General features: G+C 37.3%; 1 protein-coding gene across 1 annotated transcript in view; it reads left to right on the top strand.

Moving 5' to 3' along the window:
• The window catches only part of ZNF277 (zinc finger protein 277), a 134,322-nt gene that overhangs the window by 80,347 nt on the left and 38,406 nt on the right, over positions 1-15,569 (top strand). Inside the window, exons 3-4 of the mRNA XM_005887427.3 lie at positions 645-733; positions 977-1,059. Of these exons, the coding sequence (XP_005887489.1) occupies positions 645-733; positions 977-1,059 (172 nt within the window). The remainder of the gene's footprint in view (positions 1-644; positions 734-976; positions 1,060-15,569) is intronic.

A 15,569-nucleotide genomic window follows, 5' to 3' on the forward strand; every position in this document is an offset into this window, starting at 1 on the left:
TTTCTCCCTCTTTCATCAAATGACACAGGTCTGGGTATTATGCTTTGCTTTTAAATTTAGCCAGTATCCTTCTTCTAACTCAGCTTATTAGATACAGGAATTGTAAGCTTGGCTATTTTTCTAAAAGCTAAATTTCCCTCCTTTCAGATACAGCATGGGCAATATGGAATTGTTCTATCTTGTTATATAGATATTGAATTTAGACAGACCTTTTGTTGCATTGTCATCATGATCTCTTGATGTATAAGGTAAACACCTAACTTTCAATTTATTGGAAAATGTGTGATGAAGCCTTTTTAATCATTGTTGCATTTTAAATTCACATAAACATAGATGTGATTTTCAAAAAAAACTTCATTATTACATAAAAGTAATTCATTTTAGTTTTCCCGTATATCTGTTTATTGAATTTGCGGATGGTAAAATGTAATCCTTTTCATGCCCTTACAGGGTAATGTTATTTCATTAAATATTTCATGGTTCTACAGTGCTCTTCTGCCTTTCTATTTGCACATTTTCTAGCAGTTTTCAGTCAACATTTGATTTGTTGCTTTAAGATAATTAAATGTTCTTATAAAATCCTCTTTCTCAAGTAAGTAGTTCATTGCCTCTTCTCACTGTTCTTTCTCTATGATTGTTCTAAGGTACATTTTATATTGGAGGAAAAGGTTCACTGAACAGCCCATTACAGATTTTTGTAGTGTGATAAGAATCAATTGTACAGCTCCATCTGGTAAGTGTACATCTTGACTACCATCTTTCCCCTGCAATCCAAAAATTCAAATGAATAATCTTTCTTTAGTTGTAATTCTCTAAAATAGTAGCTAAAATTAAATTTTTCTGTTTATATTTTCTAATAACTTCGATGAAGCTAAAACAGAACTATATACCAGAAGAGATTTTTTTTTTTAAGAAATAAAAAAATTTTTTAAGTAAAAAATAACATTTCTCATTTATTTTTCTCATATCTCAACAGAAGAACAAGACAATTATTTTTTGTTATGTGATGTTTTACCAGAAGATAGAATTCTTAGAGAAGAACTTCAAAAGCAGAGACTGGTAAGTAGTAAGAATTATTTTAAACAATGAACAGTATGTTGGAAATACAGAATCATTTTTGTTATTGTTCTTTTTGTTTTTATTTTGGAAACTTTCAAACATACACAAAAAAGGAGATAATGCATAAAGATCTTAAAACAGAAAAAGTATACACTTGATTGAAGATTAAAGCATTTCATGTTAAAAATGCAGAGAGAATTTTTGGCTTTGTTTTGCTTCCTGGATTATCTCTAAAATAACAACAGAGCTTACACATTTTAGTGTAATTTTAGTTGCCTGACACATGCTAGGGTTCAGCAGTCATGGAAAAATGCCCTCAGCTAAAATTGAGTTGAATTGATTAACTTTTTCTCTCCCACTGGAATGTGCTATGCAAGAGCACTTCTTTTATTCCTCTTTATGAATTAAGCATATAGTTTGATGGTAATACCCTTTCTCATTTTCAGCCTTAACAATAAGTACACTAATTTGAAAATCTCAGTATCTTTTCAAAAGATAACAGCATATACAATTGTGAAAATTTTCATTTTCAGAAGTTAAATAGAAATTGATTAATTTTTTGAAGTTACTAATTTTATTTAAAAGTATCCAATTTTCCATTATTTGTTAGTAAATCTCAACTATTACTTGAAAATGACTGGCTCTTTTTTCTTTTTTTAGTATTTACTGAAGTGTTCCCTGTATCTTTGGACTTGGCTAGATATGTTGTAAGAGAAAGTTATGATTTCAGTATTTCTGCTAAATCCTCAAGAGATCTAAGAGGAAAATAATTTCTGTCTACTAAAGTCATATGATTTGAGAAAGTCCCCTGAAGCACATTATGTTTTGTAAACATCCCAGCTGTTTATTTCTCCCATAAGCAGAGATGTTATTGTTGGATATTGATTTATATATAAGAAAAATTATGCTTTTCCTGTAGCAACAAACCCAATGAAGAAAGAGGACTTCTGTTCTTTCTGTATTGTAATATATAAGAAATCTGCAGAATCAGGATAAATTTGCTATCATTTTATGAATTTTGTTTGGTAGTACTTATTCACAATTTTTTATTTCCATGAATTTTTTCACTCTTACAGTGGTCTTAAGAATAATCAGCTGTCATAATCTTAGTACATGTATAGGTTTTTTTATAAGAACTTAAACTACTACTTCGGCACTTACTGTTACTCAGTACACAGTACTGAGTTACTACAGTATGCCTGTAGATAGATTCAAGTTTCCAGAAATCTGTGCATCTATAAAACTGAGATAACCTTTAAGACTCTGACACCAGCTTCAGCATATGGGCTCTTTCCTCACACCACCAAGCAATTCTCTGACATCAGCTGGATATTCTGTTGATACAATACAACTCAATCCTGACATTGTCTATCCAAAGATAGCATCAGATGCCACAGGTTAAGGGCTCAGACCTGAAAGACTGACACCCACTTCATATGTTGTTCAGTCCCTCAGTTGACGCCTTGCGACCCCGTGGGCCGCAGCATACCAGGCTTCCCTGTCCTTCACCATCTTGCTCAAACTCATATCCATTGAATCAGTGATGCCATCCAACCATCTCCTCTGGTGCCCTCTTCTCCTTCTGCCTTCTGTCTTTCCCAGCATCAGGGTCTTTTCCAAAGAATCAGCTCTTCACATCAGGTGACCAAAGTATTGGAGCTTCAGCTGCAGCATCAGTCCTTCCAATGAATATTTAGGGTTGATTTCCTTCAGGATTGACTGGTTTGATCTCCTTGCTGTCCAAAGGACTCTATAGTCTTCTCCAACACCACAGTTTAAAAGTATCAGTTCTTCAGTGCTCAGCTTTCTTTATGGTCCAACTCTCATATCCATACATGACTGCTGGAAAAACCGTAGCCTTGATTAGATGGATCTTTGTTGGCAAAGGAATGTCTCTGCTTGTTAATATGTTCTCTAGGTTTGTCATAGCTTTTCTTCCAGGAAGCAAGTGTCTTTTAATTTCATGGCTGCAGTCACTATCTGCAGTGATTTTGGAGTCCAAGAAAATAAAATCTGTCACTGTTTCCATTGTTTCCCCATCTATTTGCTGTGAAGTGATGGGACCAGGTGCCATGATCTTCATTTTTTGAATGTTGAGTTTTAAGCCAGCTTTTTCACTCTCCTCTTTCACTTTCATCAACAGGCTCTTTAGTTCTTCTTTGCTTTCTGCCGTAAGGGTTATGTCATCTGCATAGCTGAGGTTTTCTGATATTTCTCCTGGCAGTCTTGATTCCAGCTTGTGTTTCATCCAGCCCAACATTTCTCATGATGTACTCTGCATTTAAGTTAAATAAGCAAGGTGACAATATACGGCCTTGACGTACTCCTTTTCCTATTTGGGACCAGTCTGTTGTTCCATGTTTGGTTCTAACTGTTGCTCCTTGACCTGCATACAGGTTTCTCAGGAGGCAGGTCAGGTGGTCTGGTATTCCCATCTCTTGAAGAATTTTCCACAGTTTGTTGTGATCCATACAGTCAAAGGCTTTAGCATAGTCAGTGAAGCAGAAGTAGTTGTTTTTCTGGAATTCTCTTGCTTTTTCTATGATACAACAGATGCTGGAAATTTGATCTCTGGTTCCTCTCTCTGCCTTTTCTCAATCCAGCTTGAACATCTGGGAGTTCTTGGTTCACATACTGTTGAAGCCTAGCTTGGAGAATTTTGAGCATTACTTTGCTGGCATGTGAAATGACTGTAATTGTACGGTGGTTTGAACATTCTTTATATATCTACTTCATATACCATTCACAAATCAAGGTTGTTCCCTGTACTTCTGACCAACTGGCTACAAACCTCTATAAAATGGCTCTCACGACCACCCACCTTCCTTGGTTTTGGTTCACAGAACTCAGGAAGCTAGTTTACTCACTAGATTACTGGTAATGATACAAAGCATGCTAATGAATGTGGACTGACATCCAGATGAAAAGATACTTAGGGTGAAATACCAAAGAAGCTCTGTCCCCATGAAATCTGAGGCCCACCAAGGCAGCATGTCGAGGTGGCTCAGTGGTGAAGAATCTGCCTGCAGTTCAGGAGATGTAGGTTCAATCCCTGGGTCAGGAAGATCCCCTGGAGAAAATGGCAACTCATGCCTGCATTCTTGCCAGGAAAATCTCATGGACACAGGAGCCTAATGGGCTAGAGTCCTTGTGGTGGCAAAATGCTGGACATGACTGAGCGACTGAGCGTGCACACGTGCAAGGCAGCATGTAGACATGTTCTGATTCATCAGCCTGGAGGCTCTCTGAACCATGTCCTTTTGGGCCTTTATGGTAGACTTCCCAGGTAGTGCTTGGGTTTTTATAAAAACCTCATTAAATACTAGGCGTATTTAATCAATCATTGGCCATTGAGGGCAATGAAGTTTCAACCTTCAAAATCACATGGTAGACCTTCATCCTTAAATTGCCTATGTGTTCTCCAAAAGTCAGTTCATTAACATAACAAGAAACTCTATGGCTCTCAGCATTTTAGGAGCTAAGTACCAGAAATGGGGACTAAAGCCAAATACACTGGGGGCAGGAGGAGAAGGGGACGACAGAGGATGAAATAGCTGGATGGCATCACTGACTCGATGGACTTGAGTCTTAGTAAACTCTGGGAGTTGGTGATGGACAGGGAGGCCTGTTGTGCTGCGATTCATGGGGCCGCAAAGAGTCAGACACGACTGAGCGACTGATCTGATCTGATCTGATGACAAATCACAATATCCCTTCTTTTTAGCAACTTTATACTCTGACAAAGTAGTAAATTTGATGAAAGTGAACATTATGGCAGCTTAAAAGGAAAAAAATTATGAAGTCAGTTCATACATACTTGCATATTCACTGAATTCCAACTTAACTAGATGTTTATACAAGGTGTAATTCATGTCATTAGAGAGTGTAGAATCTAGAGAAATAAAGGCAAATATCTCAGGAATGGAGATAATGACAGAACATAGGGCTTGTGAAGATTAAGTGAGATAATGCATGTAATATATTTACCACAGTACCTGTTAGGTAGAAAGCACTCGTAAATGTTGCCTATAGTACAAATAACAATAATATTGGAACTTCCCTGGAGCTCCAGTGGTTAAGACTTCATGCTCCCAATGCAGGGGGCACGGGTTTGATCCCTGGTGGGGGAGCTAAGGCCCCACATGCCTCACAGCGTCAGTGTGACCAAAAAAAAAAAAACAATAATATTGTGTCTTAACAGTGAGATTGATTTGGGTATTTGAAGAGTTGTAGAAAAAGAAGGAAAATGCATGTGGATCTATACTGTTGTTGTTCAGTCGCTCCATCATGTCTGACTCTTTGCAACCCCGTGGACCGCAACACACCGGGCTTCCCTGTCCTTCACTGTCTCCTGGAGTTTACTCAGACTCATGTCCACTGAGTCAGTGATGCCATCCAACCATCTCATACTGTTGGCCCTTTTTCCTTCTACTGTCAATCTTTCCCAGCATCAGGGTCTTTTCAGTGAGTTGACTCTTTGCATCAGGTGGCCAAAGTATTGGAACTTCAGTTTCAGCATCAATCCTTCCAATAAATATTCAGTGTTGATTTCCTTTAGGATTGACTGGTTTGATCCCCTTGCTGACCAAGGGATTCTCAAGAGTACTCTCTAGCACCACAGTTTGAAAGCATCAGTTCTTTGGCGTTCAACCTTTTCTGTGGTCTAGCTCTCACATCCATACATGACTACTGGAAAAACCAAAGCTTGACTATATAGACCTTTGTTGGCAAAGTGATGTCTCTGCTTTTTAATACTCTTTCTAGGTTTGTCATAACTTTTCTTCCAAGGAGCAAGTGTCTTTTAATTCTATGGCTGCAGTTACTGTCTGCAGTGATTTTGGAGTCCAAGAAAATAAAGTCTGTCACTTTGGAAATTGGCAGTGACAACAGGATGTCTTTTAGGTATAACAAGCTCTACAAATCAGTAACAGACATTTGCAGAAAGAAACCCAAATGATCAAATGAAAACTTTCAACCAAAGCAATAATACACCTTTTTACTTCTATCAAGTTAACAAGATTTGAGAAGAGTAACAGTAAATGATGGTAAGGATGTTAAAAGACAAGCACTTTTTTAACCACTTTAAATAGTGTGCATTGGTATACTATACCTGAAAGGCACTTAAATGTAGTTTAAACCCATAAACTTGCTTTATGGTAATGGGTATATAATCCATTCTATATTTGAATGATCTCAACTCAGTGTCAGTAGGGTCTCAAATCTGTGAGAGAGGACCCTCAAACCAGAGCGGCATTTGCCCTCCTGATTTGCATTAGTGATGACTTGCATTGGTATCGTTCATCTGTGCTCTCTCATTTGGAACTCTAAAGAAAGGATTTAGTGTAAATACCTTTGTATGATTTGCTCTTAGTTCAAAATGGCTTTGTAATTTCTTTGAGGCAGGAATTATGTCTTGTATTTAAATATCCTTCAGTAATACTCACTATACTGCTAAGTTCATGTTAGTATTTTTTACAAACTTCATTTTTTAAAAAAATTGTTTCTGAACAAGTAACAGAGGTATATAGAGTCTAAATGATCCACCTTTTTCCATTTGCTTCTAGACCTCACTGGTTCCTTGTGACATGTATAAGATTTGTCTGTGTTCCTAGGTTTGTTTGGTTTTTTTTTTAAGAGCTTGACTCCTACTTTACATTTATTTGAACTTTTTCATGTATACTCTGAAGGGAAAATGACAGAACTAGGAAAGATTCTTAAAGGTTTGAATAGCTTGTACCCCTGCTTCCCTTTAGCTTCCTTCTTTAAAAATATTCCCTTGATCTCATCATTCTATCTTAATCTCTTCCAGTAATCCTTTCCCCTCTTTTGTTTTAAATGGGTAAATTTTCCAAGGTCCCTGTATGCACACTTATAAATACCACTGCTATGTTGATGGCTTAAATTTTGGTGCTGCCACAGAAATAGGCAGTCAGAGTCAATATCCATTGATTGAGTTCATCTCCAGCTTTCTTGCTGGCTTACCTCTAGATGCCAATTCTAACTTCCAATTTGTTGAACTTTTCCATATGAATCAATGGCACCTTAATTTTAATGTGCCTAAAACTGACTTTGTTTTTTTCTGAACCAGAATTTGCAGTTTGCTTGTTTTCCTCTTCTTACATAATGGTACCACCATTTCCCTGGTCACTCAGTTTGGAGACTTCTGAAATTATCTTTAACTCATTTGCACACCTCAGTCATTTGTCAAGTCCTGTCAGTTCCAACTCTGAGTCCTGTATCCATACTTTTCTTTGTGCTCCTGGTACCTTTTATGTTACCTTGTAAATGGAATCACCTCTCTAATCAATTGGCATTGCCTTTAAAAGTTTAATATTAAAACACATAGTAGATCACTTTATCCTCCTAAAACTTGCAGTGGTCTTTTTCACCTACATATTCTTAAGCTTTTCTGGGCTCAAACTACATTTCCAGTATCTTTCTCCAATTTTTTTTTTGTTTGTTTCATTTACCCAGGGTCCAGTTTATTCATTCATTTATTTAATATTTATCTTGCACCAGACCCTGTTCCAAATGCTGTTGATACAGCAGTGGGTGAGATAAGCCACAGCCCCTACTCTTTTAGAGACTGCACTCTAGTGAAAACACTCGTATCTCACAGTTACTTGTATGTTAGGTGCTTTCAGGAATATGCTTCATCAATCAGGAATGCCAGCCCCACCTGTGTAAATAACATACCCCTCAAGACATTGCTCAAATACCACACTTTCCACAAAAACTTCCTGATGCTGCCAGTCAGAATTAATATCCTTTTCTAAACTCTATTAATAACAGTATTTTACTTGGCTTTTCAATTATAGTTATTTAAAAACCTTTCTTCCCTACTGGATTAGATGCCTCTTTAATGGTTGAGACTGTCAGGTTCAGTTTTGTATTTTCTCTGAGCCTTGTTCATAAAGTATTAACTTAAGTTTGATCCTGAAGTATTGGTGTGGTATTTCTATAGTGCCATATATTCAGATCTCCTAGATTAAAGGAAGAGAGATAAAATAGCTGAGGCAGACATACTTAATCATGGCATACACTTTTCACTTAAGCATAAAAAAAAATAATACTAGTATTTTTACATTTGCCCACAGTAGAAGATAAATGACACTCATAAGTTCTCAGGGCAAGATATAACTTTTAATTAAATTGGGATGAGGGGAAACATCCATTTAGCTGCATCAAAGTGGATTTTTTTTTTTTTTTGTCGCTATTATAAATGTCAGCCTGAGAGGTCATTCATGACAACTATAAATATTTTATGAAAAATTTAATCTATATAACAATTTGTTCCTCTGGAGAGAAACGGGTTTTTTTGTTGTGGTTATTTTTAATGCTACTTCATATATCCCACCTCCCCCACCCCACAGTAAAACAGCAAAATGAAATTATATATCCCCACTAAAATTTTTCTCCCTTGTGCCACTTTTCATTATAGCTTTCAGAGATTTTTAATAAAGGATCAAATTATATCAGTGACTTTAAAGTAAAATATATTTATACCTTTCTTGCATAATTCCTAGCTTTGTAGCATAAATTTTATAATTGCATCTAGAGTAACTTTCCCAAATATAAGATGTTTCCCATTGATTATAACATTATTATTAACAATGCAACAGAGATGAAGTTAGCTTGAGTGCCCTTTGAGTGATATTAACCTTCATTTTAGTTAATGTTTTCATTTAGGAAACAAATATAAGCACAGTCTGAAACAATACTAAACTGAATCCTAAAGTTTACCACTTTGAATTTCAATAAGAACTTAAAATTTACATGGCAATTTGTACATACATTGGCTCTATGAGATCACTAAGGTAATACCATAATCTCTGTTTAGATGGAAAAACAAGTTTGAAGATACGAGGAGATGTGCTCAAGGCCTCAGTTCTGTTCTGTATTAAGTAGGAATGAAAGAGCTCAAGCTCCTGTTTTCCAACCCCAAGCACCATTCTTTACCAGGATCCTTTATCAAATTGGAACTTCCTTCTATAAGCAAATGTAACATTTTAAAAATAGACAGTTTTTAGAATTAATAAAAATGGATGAACAGGGAAATAAATAGTAGTATTCTGTTTCCATTGCTAAGATTTTTTTTCATCTAATTTCTTGTTATCTTAGGTCAGTGGTAAATAGAAATTCTAATTTCTAGCTACTTATGGCCTTCCCCAGTGGCCCAGCATTAAAGAGTGTGCCTGCAATGCAGGAGACTCAAGTTCAGTCCCTGGGTCAGGAAGATCCCTGGAGGAAGGCATGGCAACCCACTCTTGTATTCTTACCTGGAGAATCCCATGGACAGAGGAGCCTGGCGGGCTACAGTCCACAAGGTCGAAGAGTCAGACATGACTGAAGTGACTTAGCACGAGCAAAAAGCTGCTTATATTTTCTTTTAAAACTCGAAGATAATGTGTTTTTTAAATTTCTTCTATCTTAGGGTATACCTGACCCTGAGTTTAGCCAGTAAAATACTTTCTTAGGTAGATAATACTATACTGATTCATGCTGATAGCCTCTCTCTTCTTTAGTGTAAAGGCAAGTACATATTTCACAGTTTCCCATAGCACCTTTCAATTTTTTAAAGTCTGTCTTTTCTTGCCTAGGTAGGGTAGAGTCCCTTATATCTTTAATGCAAATAGAAATTAAGAAACTTCCCTGGCAGTCCAGTGGCTATGACTTCACCTTCCAATGCAGAGGGTCTGGGTTCATTCCCTAGTTAGGCAGCTAAGATCCCATATACCTCATGGCCAAAAATCCAAAACAGAAAACAGAAACAATATTGTAACAAATTAATTAAAAATCTTTTAAACAAAATTTTCATTAAGAAATGTAGTTAATCCAAGTAGTATATACAATAAGAAATAAAGTCTTGAATTTTTAAGCGATTTAATTAATTAAGAAAAAAAAATTGGGCTTTTCTATGTCTCATGTGTTTAACTCTTGCAATTTTTTGTTCTGTAGTTCAACTTCTCTTTTTTTTCATTGTGATGATCTGTTCCATGTAAATGGTTAAAGCTGTATAATTTTTTTTCTCTTCTAGTTAGTGTTTTAAAGATGTTCTCACTATCCTGTCTCTTCCCTACTCTTCAAAAGCCACCTCATGGAGATTCAAAGTAGGAGAAAAATACTGACAGTGTGTCCTGTGTACCAAACAGATGGTTATTGCCTTCATCTTTGCAGTTTCAAAAAGGGTGGGAGGTACTGATATCTTTCAAAAAGGTGAGATATTAGTCAGATCAGATCTCATGGATTTGGAGGAGTGTGTATCATCATCCAGTTAAGAAATTTCTCCCTGGCTTTTTTGTTTTACTGTCTTCATTTAGTCATTGACATGCATTTTCTTAATCATTTCAGACATCTTGATGTTGCCATAAACTTAACTTTTCACCATCTCAAAATGCAGAGAACACTGGATTTTTACATTTAAGGAACTGTATTGTATCTTTGATAATCCTTGTTTTAATGCAGTTATTCCTGCCTTTACCTGCAGAGATGTGTTTTTAAGTATATTGCATGAGTTACATTGCTAACATAAATTCTAATGCTTATATTATCAGATTCTGGCAGGCAGGTTAGTCTTTCCCAGGGTTATCTACCAATTTTTGACACTTAAGAGAGCAATTCTTTGGTAAAAAGTAGCTTTTTACTTTACCCCAGGTCAGAGAGTTTCTAAAATATTTAAGTTATAGGCAGATTCTGTCCTGAAAGTGGTTGAAACAGGACATCAATATCATATATAAAATTTTGTCCATGTTTCCATTTTACTTTGTTACGTACTTGTCCCCTAATCCTTATATTATTAATGTTACTGAACTTTTTATACTTCAATTTTCTCATTTTGAGAGTTAGATAAAATAAAGGGTATGATAGAAAAAAAATATGCTTTTACTATAACTCTTTGAGTACTCACGTGTCCAGTTCACAACTCTAGTATTAAAACTTGCTGATACTTTCAAATTTATTTAAAATAAAAATCCAGCCTCCTTACCAAGATCTCAAAGGGTGGTACCTGTTTCCCTCGCCCACTCTCTTTGCTCACTGTGGCCCATCTCACTGGCCATGTCTCTGTTCCTCAGATACAGGAAGCTCCAGCCAGCACCACTTACTATTTATTCTACTTGGATTGCTCTTCTCTAAAATCTCATGGCTTTTCTGAAGGGAAAGGAAGAGATTTTGGAGATGGTTGTATCCGAGATAAGCTTTTAAAATGGATCTATAGGTTAATGAATGCCTTTGGAATGCTTCTGGAGCATAAAGATATTTAGAGTAATTCAAATGGGTGACCGGAGTGATTTAAGAAAAATTGCCTTCTGTGGAGCATTGATTTAGCTACCAGTTACAGTGTGGATACTAAAAACTTATGTTGACTGGTTAATTTACTGAAGTCTTTTTTCAGTGGGTAGGAAAAATTTAAACCTATTCTGAATTTGAAATTATGAACAAGAAGAAGTCATAGGTTGCAATGCCCAGTGTAAAACCAAATGTTTAGTTAACTTTTAAGAAATCTTGGCTGAATAAATGGCGTGTGTTTTAGCCAGTTGAAGTGTCCATGTCACCTGTTTTCACCAAAAAATAGATCTATCCATGTTATTTTCAAATCATTTACTCTGGTTGGTACGGGGGATGAAGAATAAGAAGTAGGCAGCAGACTTCTTTGATTGCTTTCTTTATTACCAGCAATGGCTGACATACCATTCTTCATACCTTGATGTCTGTTCCCCAAAGGAGTGCCAATCCAGAATCCCCAGTGCGGTGCTTGGAAGTAGCAAATGTTCCCACTCTTTAAGAGCAAAGGCTTCTCAGGGTTCCATATGTGTATCAGGGGCTTTGTCATTTGGTATGCCGTCTGGGTTTTGGTATTGAAAACAAGTTACTTCAGAAGAAAGCTAGTGACTCATTTGTATTAACAGTACAGACCTTTATCTGCATCTGCCTAAAAAGAATTTTTATTAGTTTTCTTTTAAGCCTCCATTTTGTTGACCATCTACTGCTTCGTTTTTTACCCTGAACTTTAATCAGTAGCTGAAAGCATAAACAAATTCTAAGCTGTTCCAGGATTTATTCTTCTTCAAGGTATCTCCTCCTCAAAGATTCCCAAACACTCATGTTTTATCCATTTTTATGGATAAACATTTTATCCAAATGTTTTATCCATTTTTCTTGTGAGGATCTTTCATAATCCCAGCATGTAAGCAAAAAGTGAATATACTGTGGACCTTTACTGGGCCCTGGATTTAGCCAGGTGTGCACAATGGGCTGAGGCTGGTGCTGCGGATCTCCTCCATCTGCCTTCTTTCCCTGCTGTTCCATCAGCTTCTGGCTACACCTGCCCCAAGTTTAAAAAGACATACCTTCATCTCTGTAAATTTTAAGCATTGTAAGTTTTTTTTTATTTTATATTTAAATCCTTTTATACCAAAATACATGCCTATAACTTTCTTGAACGTTCTAAGAAAAATGCACTGTCAGACTTGCTTAAAAACTTCCAAGTTAGGATCTTCCAGGTCTGACTTTATATCCAGCTCTTATACCACAAAACACTCTTGTACACTCAGAAAGAACTCAGTAATACTCTAGTTTTACTTCTTAGTATCCCTGCCCCTATCCACCAGCAGTGCAGACCTCTGCTTTGTATCAGTGTGGTACAGCGGTCCCTCCCCCAGCCAGCAGCTAAAGAACTGACTGAAACTAGCAAGGTCCCAGGAAGCAAGCAGATTTGAAAACAAAGGCCAGAAGCGGAGTTTTAATAAAGTATTCAGACAGTAATTTGAATAGAGCATGTATGTGACAAAAACAGAACTGTTAAGCAACAGGGAACTAAACATTATTTTTCATACAAAGTTAAAAGCACATTGTATTTTCTTCCTGACTACTTGCCCAGTCCTCATCTCTTCAAGAGAGACAAGCTTCATCTAAATTATTTCATCTGATTGATGATTGTCATTTAGAACTTTATCGCTACTTCTGTTTCAGGTATTCCTTTGAAAAAGGTGTATGGATTCATTAAATATTCTAATATATTGTCTGCAGATTATAAGGTAAAATCAAGCATGTTATCTGCAGATACTTTTTAAGTTGACTTGTCTTTATACTTAGAAATGTCTGTTACTAGTAGGCTTCCCTGGTGATTCAGATGGTAAAGAATCTGCCTGCAATGCAGAAGACACATGTTTGATCCCTGGGTTGGGAAGATCCCCTGGAGAAGGAAATGGCAAGCCACTCCAGTATTCTTGCCTGGAGAATTCCATGGACAGAGGAGCCTGGCAGGCTATAATCCATGGGGGCACAAAGAGTCAAACATGACTGAGTGACTGTCACACCACGGAAGGGCCATTGTTGATGTGTCTTTGCCCTACTGCCAGTGTTTTTCCCGAGATCTTGATGGAAGCCTGTGGAAAAGAGCTGGATCCCCTTATGTCCAGGACTCCCAGGGCTCTTTAAAATTTCAGCTCTTTTCTTCTTTCTTGCCCTTTTCATCTCTTGCTCTGCCAAAGGTGAAATAGTTCCTGTATCCCTGCCTCTCGTCAGAGAGTTTGTCACCTTTTGGAATTCAGTTTGTCTGGTTGCCTTTTGACTTCAGCTTTCTTGGAGTCAAAATAAGTTGTGCAGGGTTTTTGTTTGGGGTTTGTCTTTTTTTTTTTTTTTTTAATCCAACTTTCTTTCATTGTAAGAATGTTCTCTTGTGGCTTTCTTCACCCTAAGCAGAGTGAAATTCTTCCTCCCTCTGCAGTATTCTTGCCTGGAGCATCCCAGGGACGGGGAAGCCTGGTGGGCTGCCGTCTATGGGGTCTCACAGAGTCGGACATGACTGAAGTGACTTAGCAGCAACAGCAGCTGCTGCTTTATTTTAATTAATATCTAAGTGATTCAGTTCAATTCACTTCAGTTGCTCAGTCGTGTCGACTCTTTGCGACCCCATGGACTGCAGTACACCAGCCTTCCCTGTCCATCACTAACTCCCAGAACCTACTCAAACTCATGTCCGTCACATCGGTGGTGCCATCCAACCATCTCATCCTCTATCATCCCCTTCTCCTCCCGCCTTCAATCTTTTTCAGCATCATGGTCTTTTCCAGTGAGTCGGTTCTTTGCATCAGGTGGTCAAAGTATTGGAGTTTCAGCTTCAGCATCAGTCCTTCCAATGAATGTTCAGGACTGATTTCCTTTAGGATTGACTGGTTTGATCTTCTTGCAGTAAGGGACTCTCCACAGTCTTCTGCAACACCACAGTGCAAAAGTATCAATTCTAAGTGATTAAATGCCACTTGTGGTTAAAGTAGATGCTTCTCCTCTTTTCATAGAATTCGGAAAGATATGCACACATATGTATTTGTCTACTAAAAGAGACAATTGGCCTTACTAACTAGTTGTCATGAATAAATTCCAAAACCTATTATTGTTTAATATCTAATCTTGGCCTTTTGACATAGTTATCAGTGAATATTATATTAGTAAATTGCTATGTTTAATGTACCTTGGTATACATTTTGCTGGAAGTTTGTCATTGGAGGATGTGCCAACAAATTATGTCACTCCTTGGCAGGTGTTCTTTGGGTACATTCCTGACAAGCCCCCAACTTACCCCCCCACCAAAATCAGGGCTGGGCAACTGGTGACACCTTCTTTAAACTTTAATCTGTGTTAAAAATTGTGACCATGATAAATGAGGTACAACTTTGGAGGCTAGTAGTTGGTGTTGGGGGCTGAGATGAGGAATGAAAATGATTTTTTAGGGGACTCTCTTATCTAGTGTGTGGCTGTCTCCTTGAGTCATTTTTGACAAAGAATTAAATGACTTCCCATGTCAACTCCTGTTCATGTTTAGGACTCTGCAGCTTTTATAAGACAGAGTCAACTCAGATGTCTCCCAGTTGCCTTCTAAGGCCAGTGGCTGCGCATCCAAGTCAGAGCTTAGAAAAACAACAGTCAAGCTACTTGATTGGAAGGACAAAGTTGAGAATATTATCAACCAATATTTATAAAAGCCATGTTCAGGGAAAATTTTTTTGAGGAAGGTCACAGTTTTTCTAGGAAGTCTTAAACTGTCAACCTCCAGTCAGAAGGAAACAGCTATCTATTGTACCCCTCTGCATTGCTGCCCCTCGGCATTGCTCTCACTAAGTTTTGGGATATGCTTTGGCATGAGAGCTGGCTTTGGAGAATCAATATGAGACACAGTCTATCTTGTTTGGTCTATTTGTTCTAAGTATATGGACTTCACTGTAGCTCAAAAGGTAAAAGAACCTGCCTGTGATGTAGGGGACCAGGGTTCAGTCTCTGGGTTGGGAAGTTCTTCTGGAGAAGGGAATGGCAATCCATTCCAGTATTCTTCCCTGGGGATTTCCATGGACAGAGAAGGCTGGTGGGCTACAGTCCGTGGGGTCACAAAGAGTCAGACACGACTGAGCAACTAACACACATACACATTCTAAGTATATTGCCCATTCTATCACATAATATACTTATTATTAATGGCTTCTGACTTCCCAGAGTTAAGCCAGACTTCACAAGAC

This window comes from Bos mutus, chromosome 4, assembly GCF_027580195.1.
Source record: "Bos mutus isolate GX-2022 chromosome 4, NWIPB_WYAK_1.1, whole genome shotgun sequence".
Classification (NCBI taxonomy): domain Eukaryota; kingdom Metazoa; phylum Chordata; class Mammalia; order Artiodactyla; family Bovidae; genus Bos; species Bos mutus.